The sequence below is a fragment of the Podarcis pityusensis genome (genome assembly GCF_964106645.2).
Source record: "Podarcis pityusensis genome assembly, chromosome: 3".
Lineage (NCBI taxonomy): Eukaryota > Metazoa > Chordata > Lepidosauria > Squamata > Lacertidae > Podarcis > Podarcis pityusensis.
In genome coordinates this window covers 97,980,984-98,003,331 of record NC_138026.1, presented here as the reverse complement: position 1 = coordinate 98,003,331, position 22,348 = coordinate 97,980,984, and the positions used below count along the sequence as shown (strand labels likewise).

General features: G+C 39.9%; 1 protein-coding gene across 1 annotated transcript in view; it reads left to right on the top strand.

The window, feature by feature from the left end:
- The window catches only part of PPP2R5A (protein phosphatase 2 regulatory subunit B'alpha), a 45,695-nt gene that overhangs the window by 14,012 nt on the left and 9,335 nt on the right, over nt 1–22,348 (top strand). Inside the window, exons 2-6 of the mRNA XM_081000580.1 lie at nt 8,434–8,630; nt 17,245–17,346; nt 18,478–18,570; nt 19,900–20,030; nt 22,254–22,313. Coding sequence (XP_080856706.1) covers nt 8,434–8,630; nt 17,245–17,346; nt 18,478–18,570; nt 19,900–20,030; nt 22,254–22,313 — 583 coding nt within the window. The remainder of the gene's footprint in view (nt 1–8,433; nt 8,631–17,244; nt 17,347–18,477; nt 18,571–19,899; nt 20,031–22,253; nt 22,314–22,348) is intronic.

The window sequence follows — 22,348 nt, the reverse complement described above, 5'->3', positions numbered from 1 at the left end:
TTTTCCCCTCCCTTCCCACTGGTTTCCATGGCTACAAAAAAGAGGCATCCATGATTAGGCTTCCTACTCTGTAGGCAGAGATGGAGAGCTACAATCCTATGACCCCCTAGAATATTTTCACAGGGGCCATAAGTTTGTACCCTAAATGAATTAATGACATAAGCATACCAGATCCAGGTGTTCTGATTTTCTAGAGCATTTCAGTCAGGGGTTTGGCCTCTCTGATGTGGTCCAGAGGAAAGCAGAGCAATATGTTTGGCACCAGCTTGGTTGCAGGAGTTGCCAGAAAGAGGCGTACAAAGTGCCATCCAGGTGTCTTCAGGAGTTTACTCTGGATTTGTGTACGGTTTACCCCTTAGCCTTTTGTTCTCCCAACGATATCCTGTGAGGCAGCAGGGGTTTAGGATCAGCGTTTCCCTTCTCTTAGATGGGTTGCCTTCCCAGGTTGACAAGCCCCATCTGCCCCTCACTTCCCTCTACAGCAAGTGCAGAAACCGCTTTCTTGACTGTTGGACCCATTCTTGGTCTCATTTGCTCAATCTGCTGGATCCTAAGTCATTGAAGTTTTGAGACCCATCAGCTACCTCACCTGGTTTGGCCAGCCAGTCAAAGCAGTTTCCCCAGGGTGTGTCCACTACCACTGTTGACAGCTTCAAGGAGCCACAGGTGAGGGGTATGGCCGCTGTCACTTTTGGCAGCTTTGAGGAGTCACAGGTGAGAGCTAAGTGCAGTACACAGAGATGTATATTGTTCCTTTAACAGAAATGTTGGAAATGATTGCCAGTCCAGCTGAATGTGTTTAAAGAGCCAAGTTGTGTATTCCTGGTAGCCCTGCTCTAGGAGTGTACACTTAGCTTTTTTGTCTGAATTTACATTTTAAAATGTTCTTATGGAAGATTTGGATGTCTTTAGATCTGTCTAACTGCATACCTAAACAACCAGACTATTGCAGGGATGGCAGGAGCAGACAAGACACAGATCAATCAAAGTAGATTTTTAAATAGACATTTAGGTAAACTCAGGGCAGCACAAGATTGGTAGGGATAACTTAATGTGTTATTTAATTAAAAGTTGTTTAGAGGCAAATCAACTCCATTTCAGTGGCTTAAGAAACATGTTCTGTGCAGTTGCAATCTCAAGAAATTGAATGCTCAGAAGATACATATTGAATCTGCAGAAGATGTTCAGTTATAAGAGACACACATTAATATCTTAGCAGGGAAAAATCATGCATATTTGAGCACAGAAAAGAAAAAAGGCTTTGTTTTTAGCCAGTGATTTTAAAAAAAATACGTGCAGACTAGATTTATTCAGAGATTCTTACATTTAAGTCTGTCCTAAGAACTCACATTTATTAGTATGAATTCTAAAGTAGAAAAGCTAAGTATACACTCCTAGTGCAACACTACCAGGCATATATAACTTGGTTAGTTAAGTGTTTTCACCTGTGTTTGTAAGCATTTCCTGCTTTTCTTTTAAAGTAACAGTGCACCATACTAGTGGTAGTTCCCTTCACAATTATCATCAGTAAAAGCATATATCCTCTTATGTATGCTATCACAATGTTTATCATAGTGCTTTGGTAGAAAGATGTAATAGCTTCCTATTCTTGCATGAAGTTGAAGTTGGGTAAAGCCTGTGAATTTGCAAATAGCTCCTCTCTGCTTGTACCTCAGTGCTTCTCCATTTTTTCTGGCTATCCTTGGAGGATACTTTACATAGGATATGGAAGTATGCTAATAGCTGTCCTCTGAGTGTTTTATATGTTTTTCTTGTGTTGTGCTAGTAGAAGAAAATGAGTTCCTCACATTGTACTCCTGCAGGCAATATCTGCAGTATGTCAAGGAAAATTAACTGCTTCACAAATTCTCTATCTTTTTATGTGTTGCTGGAGAGGGTTTTAGGATAGGTTGGGAGAAATATATGAACTTGCCTGGATTCTAGAGAAATTGACTTGAGAATAAAATACAGTGGTACCTCGGGTTACATACGCTTCAGGTTACATACACTTCAGGTTACAGACTCCGCTAACCCAGAAATATTACCTCGGGTTAAGAACTTTGCTTCAGGATGAGAACAGAAATTGCGCGGTGGCAGTGGGAGGCCCCATTAGCTAAAGTGGTCTTCAGGTTAAGAACAGTTTCAGGTTAAGAACGGACCTCCGGAACGAATTAAGTGCGTAACCAGAGGTACCACTGTAGAATGAAGGTTTACTGGAGGGGCTGAAGAAAAAGGCGTTGTGGTTTGAGTTCTGGACGCTGATAAATAGGGCTTGTTTTTATGTGCCTTCTTGGTAGTGGCACCCACCCTGTGAAATGCCCTTCCATCAGATGTCAGGGAGATGAGTAACTACTGTATATCACCTTTAGAAGATATCTGAAGACAGCACTATATAGGGAAGTATTTTTATGTTTAATGTATTATTATGTTTTTACATATGTTGGAAGCCACCCATTGTTGTTGTTTGTTTGTTTGTTGTTAAACATTTTTCTCTGAGCCAGTATTGACTCCTTGCTGACCACTGTTAACAACTTGGGAGCCATATTTGGAAATGTGTTTTCCATCTTTGAAACCTTCCCCCCGTTTTGAGAGAATGTGGCAGTGTTTTCATAGGAGTGTAAAAGTAGTTGTTGAATTTCTACTTGCAGCATAATGTTGGTGGGGCATGTACTTGCATATATTGTTAAAGTTAAGCTTTTGATCACTTTGGATGTGTTGAGAACAAAATAGTGCCCCGGCTGCTGTATGAAGGCCATGCCATGTCAAGTGATCTAGGGATTTTACTTTACCATTTTATATTGCTTCCATTTTCAGTGTCCTAAAAGTAGTGTAAGAGAAGGTCCCAGATCTCAGTTTTACATTTTTTTATCTCATCCCATTTTTGAGGGTTTGAAATTTTAAAAAGTGTCAATGTTGGCCTTGCCAGACTACACAATAACCTTAAAAGCTCAGCCCAGAATTGGGATATTTCAAAACTAAAATTACCATCGTCTTCAGACCTTCATGGGGTTTATTATGATATGGCACATGATGGACTTTAAATTTTAAAGAAAAATTACTGCATCTCCTTTAGAACCCTTATTAAAAAAACAACACTGAAAGCTAAACAGATTGCTGCTATGTAAGCTAGAGGAAGAAATAAGCACAGTAGGCAATCAGATTTGGTTTGGTTACTATTTTAATGACTGAGACATTTCTCTTATTGACCTAGTTCACACAAAGCGTTCAAGCAAACCATGATTTAATGAGACTTAATGAATATGTAGGTTTCTGGAAACGAGTTGGCACCCACTTTTTTTCTTTCTGGTCCTTTTTTACTCCTTAGGCCCAGACTTGCTGCCTGAGGTGACCACCTCACCTTGCCTCATTGGAAGACTGGGCTTGAGCCAAACCTTAGCTTAGTTCAGAGGACTGAAGAGAAGTAGCTGCCAGCTCCTCTCTGGGACCTGACATTTTTGCACGGTCTCACTAAGCCAATGTTTGACTTACTATGCCATAGGAATCATCTTGCTGTCTCAATGCTCAGTTTGACAAATGTTAAATTTGTATTTGAATATTTGCATTGCATTTGGTTTTATGTTTTTTAATTTTATTGTAATGTTTATTTCTTTTCATTTTAGTGTTTCTGGTTCCACCCTAGGACCCTCAGATAAAGGGTGGGCTATAAATCAGTTCATTAAATAAAGCAAAATGACTACATGAAACTCGGGATTTGATATTGCTTTGTCCTCTGCATCCTCTTCCTTGAGGGAAACATCTAACCTTGCAGATCTGTACTGGTAGAAAAACATTGGAAATATGAATTTAGACAGGGCTCCAGGCAGCCCCTGCTGACTTTTATTACATGTCATAAGTTTTCATATATGCCTACTCAGGTTCTACTACTTTTCTAGTACGTATTATAAAAAGAATAGAAGCTTGATGAATAGAAGCCAAGGAGGGACCACACAAATGCACTGATTGGCACCCACCCTCTCTGTGCCATTGTGACTGTTTACTTTACAGCACAAACTAGGAGGAGGAGTGTAAAAAAAGGCTTGAAATTAACTGTATACCAATTTATTTAATATATAGATGTCTTTGTACGTTGTTCTCCTTGAAAAGCTGCTTGTTAGTACAGTCGTACCTAGGAAGTAAAACGGAATCCGTTCTGGAAGTCCATTCGACTTACAAAGCTCCTGCAGTCAATTGGAAGCTGCGGGAGCCCTGTCAGACATTTGGCTTCCAAAAATAGTTTGCAAACCGGAACAGTCACTTCCGGGTTTGCGGCGTTTAGGAGTCAAAACTTTCGAGGACTAAGCTGTTTGAAAACCAAGCTACAACTGTATTGGTGAACTCACTGAAAATTTATATTATGTTGCTTGGGAGGGAGGGGTAGACTATAGCCAGGGATGGGAATTGGGGCCCTCCTCATAAGAATTTTTTACCTCATGGAGTGCTTTACTTGAATTGGTTCTCCTCAGCATGGTGATAGGTGTTTTAACTAGTGTTAGAAACTGAGATATGAAAGCTAGGAGCTAAATGACACCTTAAACCTAGGTTACGGGCACAACAACGGAATGTCTCGGTGCACTTATTCTGAAATCTTAGGCACAGTACTGCTCCCAGAGCTCAGAAACTGCTCGCACTAATGAAATTCCCCATCGCAAAATGTGCTGAGAACAATGGGAGTTTTGAATGCTGGTTTTAAAGTTCTTTATGGTGATCCAGATTTTAACAATAAAGACTGTTGGCAGTTATTGCTCACTGTACTACAACTTGTGATGAGCTCATGACACATTTGTACAAGTTCCCCTCTCATAATTTCCTTAAAGTGTGGTGATATAGATATGTAAACATGTTATGAGTGTTTTGGAAGATAACTGCAAAATGATTGCCCCTGTGATATTTTTTAGCAGCAGTATTATTTTTTAGCAGCAGTATTTTAGCAGCTGTATTCAATCCCGTGTTGATTTTTTGTTTGTGTAAGAACTGTAAAAATGTAAATTGATGATAAACTGAAAGGGTAATTTCTCTGCATAGGACAGTTTGAAGTTTTAATGGCACATTACTAGTAAAATTAGTTGAGAATGCATAGCAGCATGTCATGCAGTATGACATTTTTGAAACTTTGCATGTGATACGTACTCAGATTCAGTTTAATCTTGTTTGTAGGTTAAACTGAGAGGGTGTGACTGTCCCAAATTGCCCAGTTAATTTTATGGCTAGGCGGGAATTTTGACTGGGTTTCTCCAGCCTAATTTCATTACTCTAGCCCAGTGGTTCTCAAAGGGTGTGGTAAACCACACTGATGTGACAGGAAGAAGAAGAGTTTGAATTTGATATCCTGCTTTATCACTACCCGAAGGAGTCTCAAAGCGGCTAACATTCTCCTTTCCCTTCCTCCCCCACAACAAACACTCTGTGAGGTGAGTGGGGCTGAGAGACTTCAAAGAAGCGTGACTGGCCCAAGGTCACCCAGCAGCTGCATGTGGAGGAGCGGAGACGCAAACCCGGTTCCCCAGATTACGAGTCTACCACTCTTAACCACTACACCACACTGGCTCTGGAGAGGATGACAAATGTGGCCAGAAGATTCAAGGACAATCAGAGAAATATTTAAATATTTCAGCACAGCATAGCATAGTATAGTATAGTATCAAACTAATATTTTTATTTGCAGAATATGTAGCTGCATTGTTTTATACTTTCTGGATATCCCATGATCATAGTTGTGTTCTGTGTTACAAATCAAGCATTGCTAGGAGTACTTCCATTTTGTTTTCCAATGTATTTATTATCTTTTTTTTAAAAAAATAATATTTATTGATAATTTCAAGATTACAAGAAAAATAAAAAATAACAGACAACACTACAATACAAAAACAGAAAAAAGAAAAAGAAGACAATAAAAAAGAGAAAAGCACAAAATGTAAAAAAGAGAAAAAAGAGAAAAAAAACACAAATCCCAAATTGCGTATCCATTATTTCCATTTGCTTGTTTCATTGACCTCCTCACACCTCCGTTTTTGTATTCTAATTTAATAATTTTTTCAGCAAATTCTTTCCATCTTTCTCAATTTTTATTATAAAATTTATCTTAACAATTTAACCTAATAATTAACTCAACAAATCCTTACCATCTTTCCCCATATTCTATTATTCAGATTACCTTAATTTATTTAACCTTATCTTACCCTAAGTGCCTTAAAACTTAAATCTTAAATTTCAAATATTCATAACTCCTAATATCATTTCTGCTAGAGTCGTATAGTTTCATTCCCACATTTTCCCTAATATTCATTAGCTAATTCTAAAATAAAAAAGTTTCCATTATAAATTCTCTTCCAATCATCATCCAGCGTCTCTTCTTCCTGGTCTCGGGTCATGTCGGTCCTTATTGTCCTTATTGTCCATTCCGTCTAGTCCATCAACCTGGAAGCCTTATGTCCGAGGCCCTTAAATCTCTTCCATGTCCCTTCTGCAATTCTTCTTCATCTTGTTTGTGCTTGCCCTTTTCCTTGTCTCTTATTGGTCTCTGTCTTAGTTTCTTTCCTTTCTCATTGAGGAGTAGGTCTCTGGGGGATTCCAGCCCAAAATTATCTCCATCGCCCTTCATCCAGCTCACCCATTCCCCACAGTCCCACTCCCCACAGTCCTCGATGTAATCCAAAATGAATTTAAAATCAAATTTCAGAGTCTCTCCAAAGCTAGAAGTCTCCTCATCTCCAGACTCCCCTTGGCCCACTCCAGCTTCAATCTTCGATAACAGTGACTTATGCTCCTGTAGGACCTCGGGTCTCTCCATTTGAACTATTTGAGGTGCAGCTGCATCCTCCTCCGTTGTCAACTGCGCTTGCCCAGTCGGTACGGATTGATAGGTTGATTCTTGGATGATTTCTGTATCAATGTTATTAACCACAGCAGTCAAATCCAATTTCTCATTCATCAAATCCATCTTTTCATGCATCTGTTCCAGCAGAGTATTTGTCTTGCATAGAGCAAGCAGCCAGTCTTTCTCCCAGCTCATCTTTATTCAAGGTCGAAAAAAGTCTGTTCCCACAGTCTTAATCTCACAGATGTTGGGTCTCAAATATGCTGCAACAACAATTTAGCAAGCTCCCTCTAGAGGATACAATCCACTTGTAGCCATTTTTTTTTTTAAAGACAAAGGAAATGTTACTTTCACTTTTCAGATATTTCAAACGTTTTTCAGATATTTTGTTTCTTTAAGATGCAAAAGGCAACATTAGAATCAACTTGTTTCTCTTCACTGGCTATCTGTCAAAGTGTTGCGTTCACCGTCAATGAACCTCAGCACCAGTTTCTGTCTCTGACACCCCGTTCCCAGGTTAGAGACGATGGAAACTTATCCTTCTTCACTCCCTCTCCTGCTAGAGTTAAACAGAGTCCCCCCCCTTTTTCTCCTGCTTCCAACGGGGGTTTCAGTGGTTCTAAATGAAGGAAATTTAGTCCTTTTTTGACAGCTTCCCGGCTTTAGCTTGCAAAATTTTTGCTTTAGTCTATATACAAAGAAACGGAAGGTGGACTTCCTGTTTACACCTTCCCGCTTCGTTACCAAATTAAAACAATTTCTTGATCCAATTTTCCGTTTCTACTCACGGGTACTTGTTTTAAGTCCAATTGTCCACAGGAAAAAGTCAGCGCTCTCTGGCAATGGCTGTGCGGCTTCACTCCGTGAAAGTAGCAGTCAGTTCGTAGCACCGCGCTTCTCACCCCACTTCGCTCCAGAGCCCCTAGATGGGATTCCCCGCGAGTAGGGGGGGCGCTTCTGGTGCCCTGCCGAACCCCACGTTCCCAGGCTTCCTCCGCCTGGGATTTCTAGCGGGTCCCCACCTTCGCCGCGGCGGGAAGACCCAGTTTTCACGGAGCCCGTTCCTCCGGTCGGAGGAACTCCGCCATTCACCAATGGCGCTGACCCGGAAGATGTATTTCTTATTAATAAAAAATCAGCGTGGCATGAGAAAATTGTTATTCTGCAAGTGGGGCCCAGAGAAAATAGTTTGAGAACCACTTCTCTAGCCAGCACAATGCTGGTTCTGCATTTCTCCTCAAGAAAGAACCCTTGCTCACTAAATGCATGGGGAATTTGCACTGGCTGACTTTGTAGCAAACCTAAGAGCCTTTCCTAGAGCCTGGGAATACAATTTTCCTCAGGATCATAGAAAGAGGACCATATCAGAATTAGAAAAAATTAAACATATTAATATGTTACAGCTCAGCTAGTGCAGCTGAACACATATATTCTGCATTACCGATGGGAGAAAGAAGGGACTCCATACATAAGGTAACAATTATATGTCTGCTAATAGAACATTGGATTTGATATTTCCTGCTTGGTGTTAGTTTGTTGCTGTTGAGATGGAAGTTATATTGATTTCTATAATTTTACAGGAATTTAAATTCTAATTCTGCAGCCTTTTTCCTTTATAGATGCCACCTCAAATGAACAGCAAGACCTCTTCTGTCAGAAGCTACAGCAGTGTTGTGTATTGTTTGATTTCATGGACTCTGTCTCTGACTTGAGAAGCAAAGAAATTAAAAGAGCAACACTGAATGAATTGGTGGAATATGTTTCAACACATCGTGGTGTGTTAGTTGAATCAGCATATTCTGATATAGTGAAAATGGTAAGTAAAACACCTGAAGTATACTCTTCTTGGACACATTTAAAAATGACACCCAATATTTTTTGCTAAATATAGTCTGTGTTCTGTATTAATTTTTCTATAGCAGAACAAAATTTTTGCTGACACTACCTGTTAACTTGCTGTTAAATTGTAATGGATTAAAATTGGTTACATTTAGTTGCATGACAACCATAGACTCCTAGGTGACAAGGATGTAGGAATGGGTTCATTGTTTGTCCCTCTTTTACTGCAGAATGATGGATTAAAGCTCAAAGGTTATAGCTGGAGAGAACAATGGCTGCATTTGGATGTCACACTAAACTATGGTTAAGTGAGATACGGGCACCACACCCAGGAGGAGTAGTTTGGGAGCTTTTGCTTTACCACAGCTTCCTGTGTTAGCTAGACCTAGAACTGTGGTTAATTTTAATTGTGGTTACTTTCAGATAAGACAGCTTCAAAAACTACAGATTGAGTTCTCTTGTTTGAAGCTAACCATATTTTACATTACTACAGTTTGTTTATGCAGTCTGTACAAAAAGCTTCTATTCAGCAAGCACAGAAGCAGAAACTTCTACTGCTTCTGGCCGCACAGGAGTGGGAGAGGTAAAGGTGTATGTGAGCCAGACTAGGGCTGTTCATGTCTCCCTAAGCCGTAAGAGGCCAAGAGAAAGTTGCTAAACCTCTTCCTATGTTTCCAGTTGCAGCTGAAGCAGGAAAAGTTCACAGCTTGGTCAATAGATTGCTTTTGCTCCAGCTACTTTTGTACCTCAATTTTCTTCCAGCAATTTCATACTCAGTCTCTTCCTATACATAGAATTGTGTCTCAGAAGAAATTGTAGCTTTCAACAGTCATTTCTCTCCCTCCAACAACAGCAATTTAGTTTGCAGCTCCTTCTCCTGACATCACATTGACTCTGCACTTGTTAGTGCAAAACAGACAGTGCAAAGGAACAAATGCTGGCGTAAAAAATGTTTGCTTGATTTTTGAATGTGCACTTGTTCCTTATTCATCATGAGGAGGAGCAAAACTGCAAGAAAGAACGGGTGAGGAAGGGAGGGAAAGAAGTGAAGAGAATTAGTTGGGTTGAAAGTGACAAAGGAGTAGAAAAAGGAACTGCAATAATGTTGGAAGCAGAAGGAAAGGAGAATGGGAAGGGGGAAAACTAAGATGATGGAGAAGGTTCAGAAGGAAGATTAGAGAAAGAGCAGAGGGTGAAGAATCAAGAAAACAGCATAGGGTAGGGAAGAAATAGCAAGAATTAGAGTGCTAGGGTGGTTGCATATGTATAATATAAATGTATGGCTGCCCACTGAGCTCCCCAATATTGGCTTCTAACGATTTGCAAAAATGTTTGTCCCTTTTTCTACTTAATATGAGATTTTCTGTGGACTTTGTAGCATGTTGGTCACACCTATAAAGTTACTTAGGCTGTGCACACATTAACAGCTTAAACCCCCTCCCAACTGCATTTCAGATTGCATTTCCACAGTGTTCATCAGTAGTTGGATGTGTTTTCAAGTCACCTGCTTTCTCTCCACACCAATGGCTGGAGAAGGAGCCTGGGTGTCTTCTTGTGTCTTGCATTTTCATATTGGATCAAAGCTGGTTTGGGGGCAAATGCAACAAAATGCAGAATTTCTCAAGAAATGACAGGACAGATGAGGAATTTGGCTAAGGTTGTGTGTACACATCTTCACAAACCAGCAGTCGGAGAGCACTGAATGCAGAGTAAAAAGAAGTATGTACACCACAACCTTAGCCTCAGCATAGTTGAAGGAATAGAAGTGGCACACAAAAGTGCACATATTGGTTAACTATCTTAAATTTAATATTATCAAGCAATGGTCAGCTTTTATTTCCTTTTAGGGAGGAATATTTAGAGTCCAACAATATTTTATATTAAACATGTCAATTAGGATCTGACACTTCACAACTTTTTTTGTTAATGCTTGTAAATGTATTGTTGAAATCTTGCTTGTGGTTATTGAAGTTAATGGTAAATCTGTTGTTGATTTTATTGGCTGTGGATTGCACCAATTGTTTATATAAATTTACAAGTTTAATCTTTGTCTTCAGTTTCCAGATGGGTAGCACAGTTAGCCTGTTGCAGCAAAAAAAGAAAGTGCTTTGGCATCTTGAACAGTAACAAATTCACCATGGCATAAACTTTCATGGATTAGAGTCCACATCATCAGTTGCTCTATCTTTAGTAACTCTGGCATTATCATCTACAAATTCATATTTGACTGTGTTCCTGGAAAACAAATGTTCAAGTATAACAGCTGAAGACAGCCATAAAATACAGTGGTGGAAAAGTGGGCAAACTACAATGTTGCTCACTAGGAGTATGGATGATGCTGACCAGGAATCCTGGAAAAAGCTTTGTTTACCAAGTAAAAACATAATTAAGATGATCAAAGATTACTTGTGCTTAAACAGTAATCCAGATTTCAAAAATCTTGTAAAAATAAATGAAATCAATTTTGGTATAAGGTTTTTCAGGATATCTCGTAAGAACGTAAGATTAGCCTGCTGGATCAGCCCAGTGGCCAACCAGATAGATTCCTGTGGGAAATATGCAGAAAATGAGCACGAGCACTTTCCCCTTCCATGGTTTCCAGCAACTGTCATTCAGAAGCATTTCTGCCTCCAACATTGGAGGTAGAGCGTACCCTTAAATAGCTTGTGGACAAATCCTGGCTCCCTCAGCCTGAAAGCGAGATGAGTGCTGCACCTCATAGTTGCCTTTGACTGGACTTAACAATCCAGGGGTCCTTTTTTTAATGGCTAGCCTTCTCAAATATAATAGCCATGCACGTTTCCTTTTCTCATGAGAATACATCAATGTAATACCAATCTGAAATGTACAGTTGTGGACCAAAACTTTTTGTTTCATGTTAATACTTTTTTAGAAAACGTTTTGGTAACATTTGAGTATATGCAATTTCATAGTGCATATACTATGATTAGAATCTCATTAATTCTAGAAATGACTGAAAACCAAATTAGTTTCCCATGTGTTCAACCCTGGCCTTTGAATTAGATACTCTTGCTAGGTTAAATAAACTTAAACACCCTTGTGACACCTTGAAGGTTTAAAGCTTGTTCTATAATAAATCTTTTAGTCTTTAAGGTGCCCCAGCTGTTGTTTTTGCTTCAGCAGACTTAAAGCTTTTCCTACAGTAAATCTGTTAGTCTTTAAGGTGCCTTAAGCTATTGTGTGTGTTGCAGCAGACCGACACAGCTACCCCTCTGGACAGGTATTCAGATTATAGCAGGACTGGTCCCAGCTCCTTGGTGGGTGGGTGGGTGGGTGGGTGTGTTTGTGTGTGTGTGTTCACAGCATACACAGTTAAAGATCTATAATGCAGTGCAATGTTAGATTATTAATATGTATTCAGTGAAGACCTGCAAAATATGTAAAAGGCCTATTACATTTTTAGAGCAAAGCAGCTCCTTCACAAATTAAAAAAACAGAACTAATCCCTTTTTGTAACTGGCATAACAGTGGCTAGATAACTTGAGATTTTAAAAAGTGCAGTTCTTCCATCTAGTAATTGTGCTTTAAAACAAAGTAGTAAACTGCAGAACACTTCTAGTTATTGTTTTGTGCTTGTGGCACATTGTCCTAGTCTTGATTATGGTTGATTACGGTTGATTCATCTGTGGAGTCCAGGACCTACCACCTTGGGTTGGAATTTCACCATTGACTACACTTAATTGTAAATAACTATTGCCATCAATATGTGGAGTTGCATCCACAAAATAGTTTATGATGCACAGCATTGTTCCATTCATCTTTCTTCTCGCAACTCATCCATTTACATTGGGCACACCAGGGTTAGCTGTGGAGAACAGCTTTATTCTACTTCCACGTAATTTCATTTGTAAGATCCTTTCATTAAGTGGGAATAAAACTGCTGCTGCTCCTCAGCGCTTTTTGTCCATACATACATGAAAGACACAACTCATCCATAATTCATGCACGAGGAATATCTCTTGGAAATACCTAACTATTTTTGTAAAGGAAATTAGAAGTCACTTTTCACAACTTTTTACAGTGGCCTGTAAACATTATGGTGAGCAGCTACCATGGTCTGATATTTGGAATGTCCGACAGCCTCATGGGTTCCCTTTGTTGTTCTAGCCCCTTGGATGTTTCCCTTCCACTTAGCCATGGTTTACCATGACACCTGAACTTGCATCACCATAGTAACTGCTAAGCCGCAGTTTAACTTCACTTTTTCAAAATTAAGAGAGATCAAAACAAGGATCTCCATGTTAAAATCTGGCTTGAGTTCAAATTATGGTTAGTAGCATTTATGACTACTCCAGTTCAGATATATATTTATTAATAACACTCCTAGATCTCTCTTCATTACAAAATAATCACAGAGCAGTTTCTAAAATATTATAAACAAGATGGATAACAATTAAACAACTATATGACAACAGATGTACTGTAGGAGTGTGTTGTTTGGGGGAAACATCATTGAAGGCCAAATTTGGGGCCTGGCGTAGCCCATGGGTTGGATATTTTCCACCCTGAACCAATAGGACTCTTTCTCTCTCTCACTGGCCTATCACAAGGTGCAAAGCCTCAACTCAAATTCCTAAGCAAATATAGTATTTCTGTGGATGATGGTGACTCCCCCACCACCAACATTGACCTTCCAGCCTATGCTGATGCGAGGGGAGAGGACACCACTGAGTCAGGTCAGGCCTGCTCATTTTGCCCACCAAGGCTTCAGTAATACACACCATGTCAGTTGCTTCATGAGACTGGTCTTATGCACTGATCTGCCATTCAGTAGCAGCACCAGGTAGGACAAGTTGCCATGACATTATATGTATTTCTGGCTGAGTGATAGCTCAGAAAAGATTGTGGCTGCCAAATGTCTTTGACCTCTTTTCCTTACCTGACAAGTACTTAGAATAAAGAAAATGAGAAAAAAAGGGGGGGGGGGAGAATAAGGAAAATGCAAAGATGTAGATTGTTGTTGTTTAGTCGTTTAGTTGTGTCCGACTCTTTGTGACCCCATGGACCAGAGCACGTCAGGCACTTCTGTCTTCCACTGCCTCCCACAGTTTAGTCAAACTCATGCTGGTAGCTTCGAGAACACTATCCAACCATCTCGTCCTCTGTTGTCCCCTTCTCTTTGTGCCCTCCATCTTTCCCAACATCAGGGTCTTTTCCAGGGAGTCTTCTCTTCTCATGAGGTGGCCAAAGTATTGGAGTCTCAGCTTCAGGATCTGTCCTTCCAGGGAGCACTCAGGGCTGATTTCCTTAAGAATGGATAGGTTTGATCTTCTTGCAGTCCATGGGACTCTCAAGAGTCTCCTCCAGCACCAGAATTCAAAAGCATCAATTCTTCGGCAATCAGCCTTCTTTATGGTCCAGCTCTCACTTCCATACATCACTACTGGGAAAACCATAGCTTTAACTATACGGACCTTTGTTCGCAAGGTGATGTCTCTGCTTTTTAAGATGCTGTCTAGATGTAGATTAGGTAGGCAATAAATACAATCATAGTTGTCATTAAAGGGGGACAGAGGTATAAGTGGCATGCGAATCCTTGAGGTGCTCACTCTTGTCAGTCCATGGCATTTAATCTAGCGTGATGTCTGAACTGTGCTCCTGTCCCTACTAGTGCTTTCCTTGGATGTTCCAGAGATAAAGCCAGTAATGGCCAAGTGAGACTCCTACAGTGGTAGGAGCATATCCAGCAGTAAGCCAACAATAAATTTCTAGGGCAGGCGAAACCGATACTTGCATTCCTAATGCCCCCAGACAAATAACATGTAAGATTCTCTTTCTGAACAGATATTTTCCTGAAATTGTAGTTCTACATTTGACCTTTCATTCCTTATCTTCAAAGATGCTTTTTACAACAATTTCCGTGAGAGGTCTGGGAATTTATTATTTTAAATTGTAAAGCAGAGGCATGTTGTGCCTTCACAGCAGCCGTGAATGTATTCCATTAAAACAATAGTTCTTCATATTGTCCTTTGTTTCTCAGCTGTAAATTAATCAGCTTCTTTTTAGCACCATCTGTCAAATTCACCTTGAAAGTGCTTAACCCTTATTATACATGTGAATAACATTTACATTTATTTAATATAACATGCAGCTAAACTTTATACACTTGAAACCTCTGTGAAATTTGAAAGTTGCCCACGTAAGCCATAGATTTATTAAGGTTTTGGAACAGAAACTAGAAGGTTTTTGCTCCTGGCATTCCAGTATAAGAAGAAAATGTGAAACTGGCAGCATGAGAATTCTTTATCAAAATCTTGAGCAGATAAGGAGACTGAATGTGTGTAAATACCATGCCTAAGTCAAGAGAATAATCTGATTGTCTGGATCTGTGCCCACTGTTGAACAGAACTTGATTTGAAGTGCTGGATTCAAACCAGTAATCCATGCCAACATAACCTACCACTTTTCTTGATCACTATTTGTCTTTTCCCCTGTAGACAATATGCTAAATATCAGCCCCACAGTCTATGAAGAGAAGCATCTCAAATAGTCTCCTTTCTAACTAATGTTTAGAGAGCATGCAGGCAGCATTTGTTTCAGGTTTCAAAACCAGGAGAAGTAGAAGTATGATCACTGGACAGAAGTGGTCACTGGGGCTTCACAGACACATGGAAGTAGCAAAATGCATCTTTAATATCTTCTGTTCCCTGCCCTTTACTCCAGTTAAAAAGGTAAAGGGACCCCTGACCATTAGGCTCAGTCATGACCGACTCTGGGGTTGTGGCGCTCATCTCACTTTATTGGCCAAGAGAGCCGGGATACAGCTTCCGGGTCATGTGGCCAGCATGACAAAGCCGCTTCTGGCGAACCAGAGCAGCACATGGAAATGCCGTTTACCTTTCCGCCGGAGCGGTACCTATTTATCTACTTGCACTTTGAGGTGCTTTCGAACTGCTAGGTTGGCAGGAGCAGGGACCGAGCAACGGGAGCTCACCCCGTTGCAGGGATTCAAACCGCCGACCTTCTGATCGGCAAGTCCTAGGCTCTGTGGTTTAACCCACAGCGCCACCTGCGTCTCTTACTCCAGTTAGCTGTTCATTATTACAAATTTCTTGACACACACTTATTTCAAGTGTCAATTTTTGATGCTATAGTCACTATGTTTATCTACCACTTCCCATCTTCCAGAGGATACTTCAGAGTATACTGGATGGGACTGTTGCTACAGGAGCTTCGACACCCTTTTCATTACTAGCCTCCTCCCCTGGACTTGTCCTTTATCCCGCTTTCCATCCCTACTTACGTTCCACCAATCTCTTGTTATAAGTTTTCCACTGGGACATTTTTGCCCCGACCTTGATTCCAGTGTCTACTTCTTGTTCCTTTATTAATATAATGTGCAGAAAGGGGCGGGGGACCTGCATTAACTGAAAGATTTTTACAAAGATGGATGACCACTTACCATCAAAGAGATGCAAATTCAGTTGGGAACTATGGAAATACCATAGCTATTAACTTACCAATTAAGGTCCTTTTTAACAAACTCCCAGGTTAAAAACGAAGCCACAAGACAATGACATATGAGAAAATAGTCATTGAAGAAAATATAATGACAAAAGGATTAATACATTTTTTCTATAAATCTATTATAGAGATTCAGTTTTGCCCTCAGCGAAATTTCAGAAGGTGCTGGTTATTGAATTGGAAATTAAAAACTGAAGAAACATGGAACAGTGTGGGGAGTAAAACTGCCATATAAATCTATATTGGCAACAAGAGAAAGAACCCTTAAAATTGTACATGACTGGTACTAATCTAAAACCAAACAGATCTCCCATGCATTGGAGAGGATGTCCTATTATAGGAACATATCAGCGCATGTGTTGGGAATGTCCAAAAACGGAAAGGTTTTGGAAAAATGTATTTACATAAGTATTTTAATTACAAGGCAAACAGTTTCCATGACTTCAGAACTAGCTCTACTTAATTTGTATAGTCTTGATATGTTACAAATTAGAAATAAAGAATTCATAGCACATCTATTAACCACTGTAGGAGCAACCATCGCCAGGACATGGAAATCATTACAATTATTGACTATGGATCAATGGTATAATGTAATTTGGTAAACAGCATTATTGGAAAAACTGACACAAAAATTATAAGTAGCAAGAGGCCAGAAGAAACACAACAATGTTTATGCATTTTGTGATTTTGTTGATTATACGAATAATGAGGCATATGGCAGAACAGAACCCATAGTTTACAGTTTGGTATGCATAAAGTATATATTTTAACTTTCCCTTTTCTCCCTTACTTCCTATAAATTCCTATAAATTAAATTTTTTGGATTCAAAATCCTTTTTACTAATGGTCAACAATCCAAACATATACACTATTATACATCATTTCATATCTGTAACAATTTATATCATAACACAACTTGTTAATGTAGTCAGAAATGTTTATCTGAGCATATGCTGTTTTAAATTAATTCTCATTTTATGTAACTGTTGCATGTCATATGTCTAAATGCAATAAACAAATAATTATAAATACATTAAAATAAATATTTGTGTCCTTCTTTGGGCACAATTAAATTAGCTTAAAATGTATCTATATTCTTCCAGATTGGTTCTAATATCTTCAGGACACTTCCACCAAGTGAAAATCCAGATTTTGATCCAGAAGAAGATGAACCTACGTTAGAAGCTTCATGGCCTCATATACAGGTATATAGTTCCTTTGTATAACTATTTGTATTCCCAATTCATGCTGTTTCTGTACAGTGGAACCTCGGTTTTTTAACGTCTTGGCTGCCAAACATTTTGGAAGCCAAACACCAAAAACCTGGAAGTGAATGCTTCTGTTTTCAAACATGCCTTGGAAGTTCAACAGCTTCTGTGGTGCTTTTTTCCATTTTCACCATTCACTTTGCCAATAGCCCTTTGATTTTCGGTTTTCGAACATTTCATGCAGCAGTATGCTAGTACAGTGGTACCTCGTGTTAAGTACTTAATTCGTTCCGGAGGTCCGTTCTTAACCTGAAGGCCTCCTGCTGCTGCCACTGCACCGCTGCTGCACGATTTCTGTTCTCCTCCTGAAGCAAAGTTCTTAACCCAAGGTACTATTTCTGGGTTAGCGGAGTCTGTAACCTGAAGCATATGTAACTCGAGGTACCACTGTAGTATGCTAGGGTAGCAGTTTTGGAAATGTAATATATACCTTTTATTCCTAAGTAACTATATAATATTGATTTCCCTTCACATCCAAACTCCTTGAACTTGAGGTTTACTCCTACTTCTTTGACTTTTCTCGGTCACTTTCTGAACCCACAGTTTCCATTCTTTAAGTTCGTAGAATCATAGAATTGTAGATTTGGAAGGGAGCTCAACTGAACCTGACCCTCACAGAATTATTGATTACCTTACTGTCAAATCTATATTTGTCTCTACTGTTCTCATTTATCTTGATTTCTTTGCTGCCCTGGATGCACCTAACTGTCATCTCATGTCTGATTCTTCTGTGCTTTGGCTTGGATACTCTGTATATCCCTGCTGGCAGCATATGGCCCAAAACTTCTGGGCACATGTGTGCTCAGAAGCACTCCTGGTATCTTAAGAATGGTTAAAAGGGGATCAGGAAAACATTCCTCTGCATCAAGCCTGAGAGAGGCTACACTTGGCTGCTAATATCACAGTAGATCAGGAAAAGAGGGGCTGTCTCTTTAAGAGCCAACACATTTACTTTTATTTGGAACAACAACTGCTGGCCCTTTACATAGTGGATAAGCTTTTTACTACTTTTAATTTATTGCATTTAAAGGTATATTTTCTAAATGTGTCTGTTTTACTCTTTCCTAGCTGGTGTACGAATTTTTACTAAGGTTTTTAGAAAGTCCCGATTTCCAACCTAGCATCGCAAAACGTCACATTGACCAGAAATTTGTACAACAGGTAAATAGTCATCTGAAATATTTGTAATTTTGCTAATTTTGTATGAAGATAATTGGTTGACTCTAAAGAACCTATTCCACAAATGGAAAGGCTTCTTTAGTTTGCAGGAGAGCTTCAATCTAGTTGATGCTTCCGCTGGCAGAAAAGCAAGTTGTCTTAAAGGGACCCCCAGTTATCTGGAGTAGATTTTCAGGAAGCAGAGGGAGAAAGACTTAAAGCAGGAGCAGCTGATTCTGCTTATGGGAACTCTGGATTTGAGTCAATGTTGCATGTATCATTGTGTAGAGCAAGAAACAAAACTGTGGTGGAGAAAACTACTTAACATTGCCACTGAACACTTCAGCTAATTTAGCAACATGAGGCTCATTTCATGGTTAAATTGACCTAAACCTGAGTCTTACTGAAATAATGTGCTTTAATTTTTTTAACTATGCCTAAGTCTTATTTTAGCAGGATTTGCTTATATAACCTATCTGGGTTGTGCTCACTCATTTCAGAGGCTTAGGTGGGCTTAAAGGTAAAGGTAAAGGGCCCCCTGACCATTAGGTCCAGTCGTGGCCGACTCTGGGGTTGCGGCGCTCATCTCACTTTACTGGCTGAGGGAGCCTGCGTACAGCTTCCGGGTCATGTGGCCAGCATGATTAAGCCGCTTCTAGTGAACCAAAGCAGTGCACAGAAATGCCGTTTACTTTCCCACCGGAGCGGTACCTATTTATCTACTTGCACTTCATGCTTTCGAACTGCTAGGCTGGCAGGAGCAGGGACCGAGCAACGGGAGCTCACCCCGTCGCAGGGATTCGAACCACTGACCTTCTGATCGGCAAGCCCTAGGCTCAGTGGTTTAGACCATAGCGCCACCCATGTCCCTTAGGTGGGCTTAGATAGGTATAATTACAACCAGTTTTAAGGAAATGTTTTATGAACTTATTACATGGCAGTAATATTGTTCTTGTTCTCTAAAATAGAGAAATACTTTTATTAGAACCAACCGAAAATTGATACAACATTGAGGTTTGGTTGATCCCAATTAAAGGCATTTCCTTGCTGTAGATTTTGTGTGTTCCCCTACCTGCCTGAAGGATTGATGTAGCATCTATGCTTTTGCTCTTTCTTATGTAATGCTGTTTATAAAGAATGAATTCACTGAGAGCTTCCCTGACCTGCATTTATGTGTGAAGTAATTTTTGACAACATGTCACTGAATCAATCCAGTGCTTAATTTTGGTATAGTTTAGAGGGTGGCGGGAGGAATTCGGGTCAAAGTTGTTTTTCTTTCAGTTAGGATTTAGTTACTGGGTATTGAAGTAATAAGCAATGCTTTATTAATAGCTGTTGGAGCTTTTTGATAGTGAAGATCCACGAGAACGAGACTTCCTAAAAACAGTTCTTCACCGAATTTATGGCAAATTCCTTGGATTAAGAGCATTCATCAGAAAACAAATCAACAATATTTTTCTCAGGTACAATATATGTAGTATTTGTTTGTTTACTAAACATACAAATTAATCTTGCAAATGTATTTTAACAAAAATAAAATTACTTGGCCACAGTTTTTTACTAGGGTGCTTATCCACATGTATGGGGATTTAAAAAAACAAAACAAAAAAACCCACCCTTCTCATACACTTGAAAGCAATGGATTTAAAAAGAGCTGCTGCTGGGTTAAAGGACTAGGGAAATATGGACTGTCTCCCCCTTGAGGTAACTTTCCATAACTTGAGAACATTCTTCCTATCTTCTCCATAAATCCCAAACTGACATGTTGTGCAACCTGGCTGCTATTCTATGCCTACTTAATTCCAGTTAAACTGATTGAATTCATTGACGGATGTGAATTATTCACCCACTTCTGAATAACATATGAATAAAGTGCATCCAAAAATAGGGGTTTTGTCCGTTTTCCTCCTAAACGATAGGTAGCTTCAGGTGCTTTGAAAGACAGTGTTGTATTCAGTGTAGCTCTAAGTAGTGCTTTGCGTGAGCAAAACAATTTCTGCTGTGCAACAGGAACTCCCAGCCCCTTCTCCCCACACACCCCATAATCTATCCTGGAAGTTTCCCCAACCCTCTGGAGGAAAATTGGGTGTGGCATGGGGGGAGGGGTGGAAGGTCCTGCTGCACAAGCAGAAGTTGTTCTGCTCACATATGCCCCGCCCCCCAGTTGAAAACTGCTGTAAGAAACAGCTCACGCTTTGCATGCCAGAGGAGGTGTGAAGTGCAGATAATAAAGCTGACTCTGGCAACAAGAAAGTTTCAGGCATAAACTATTATATACAAATAGCAGATTCAGCAACCATTGTTTGCAGATTGGAGGCTTCAAGCATGAAACCATAAGTTTGGACTGTTTAAACATCTGGGCATTGGAAGTTTATTTAGCACTTGGAGAAGTGTAAATGTGCAAGGAATTTCTTTTCCTTTTGAAGGGGCAAACTTCAAAGATAAGTATACTTTCCCTTGATCAGCCGTAGCTCCTGGGGAACATTTATATTTGCCATAGGTGTCCAGTGAAGTGGTAATTCACATATAAAACAGGCAGGGCTTTAGGTTCTGTCACACTTAAGTTCTGGCCAGGAGAAAGGAGAATGATCAAGTATTGCTAGAAAAGTCACCATTTGATCAAATACCGGCAGGGAGAGGTTGCGCAGGGCTAAAGAGGAAGCCAAAACAGCGAGCGGGATCTATCCCGCTGGCTGCCGTGGCTTGTGACATAGCCGCGCGCAACCCCTCCGGCAGGGAGAGGTTGCGTGCAGCCTGTACGCTGCTCTTAGGGGCTGGGGGGGGGGGGAATAAGATTTTTTTTCTTGATTTCCCCCCCTAAAAACTAGGTGCGCCCTATGGTCTGGTGCACCCTATGGAGCGAAAAATACGGTAACTTCTATCCATACAGGTTTATGAAGAAAAGTGTCTGTGTGTTTTTAAAAAGCTGAAACCAGTAGTATTTCAATGTATAGAAAGGCTGCTCCTCCACTATGAACACTTTAACTGTGCTTGCTACTTGAAACTGCACATTCTTGTTCCAGCCTTGCTGTGCTTTCTTCTATGATTTAGTACTAGACTCCCAGAGCTGGTGCAAGCGGGGCTCCCCCTTCTCCTTTTCCTCTGGCAGCAGCGCAAATACCGCCTGCTACTTCAGTGTATCAGCTCTGGAGACATGTCTGTAATTCATATGCAACATGCAAGGGGTTTTTGAGAGAGTAGTATGAGAGAGTGGAGTGTCTGCCCATGTCTGTGGCATTGAATTTTCAGGGATGTAATGACATATCCATTCCTCTAGCGGAGACAGACATTTAACTTGTCTCCTTTTCTTTGTGGTTTTAAAAATCAATTTGATGGTTTTCCTCTTTCTAAAATTATAGAAATTAATCAGGCCTGGTTGCTGATATGGCAAGCTTTATGCATGAATGGATGTTTAGTGATGGTGACTTGAAACCGAATATGCAATATGGCTTAGATGCACCCCAACCTACCTCTCTACCTCTAGTGCTTGAGCATTGTTGTACAATATTGCAAATGGATTCCCTTATTTCTAGACTAAAATGAAGCTGAGCTTAGCAATTTAATATTTTTATTTATTTATTAGAAACTGTTGAAGTGTGTGTGTGTGTGTGTGTGTGTGTGTATGTGTTTATTTTCTGTGTTCCATTTTGCTCATATATTGACTGACTGTAAATGTATCCTGACAGGTTTATATATGAAACAGAACATTTTAATGGTGTTGCTGAGCTACTTGAGATACTAGGAAGGTAGGTTTACTCTTTTGCCAGTTAGCCAATTAAGT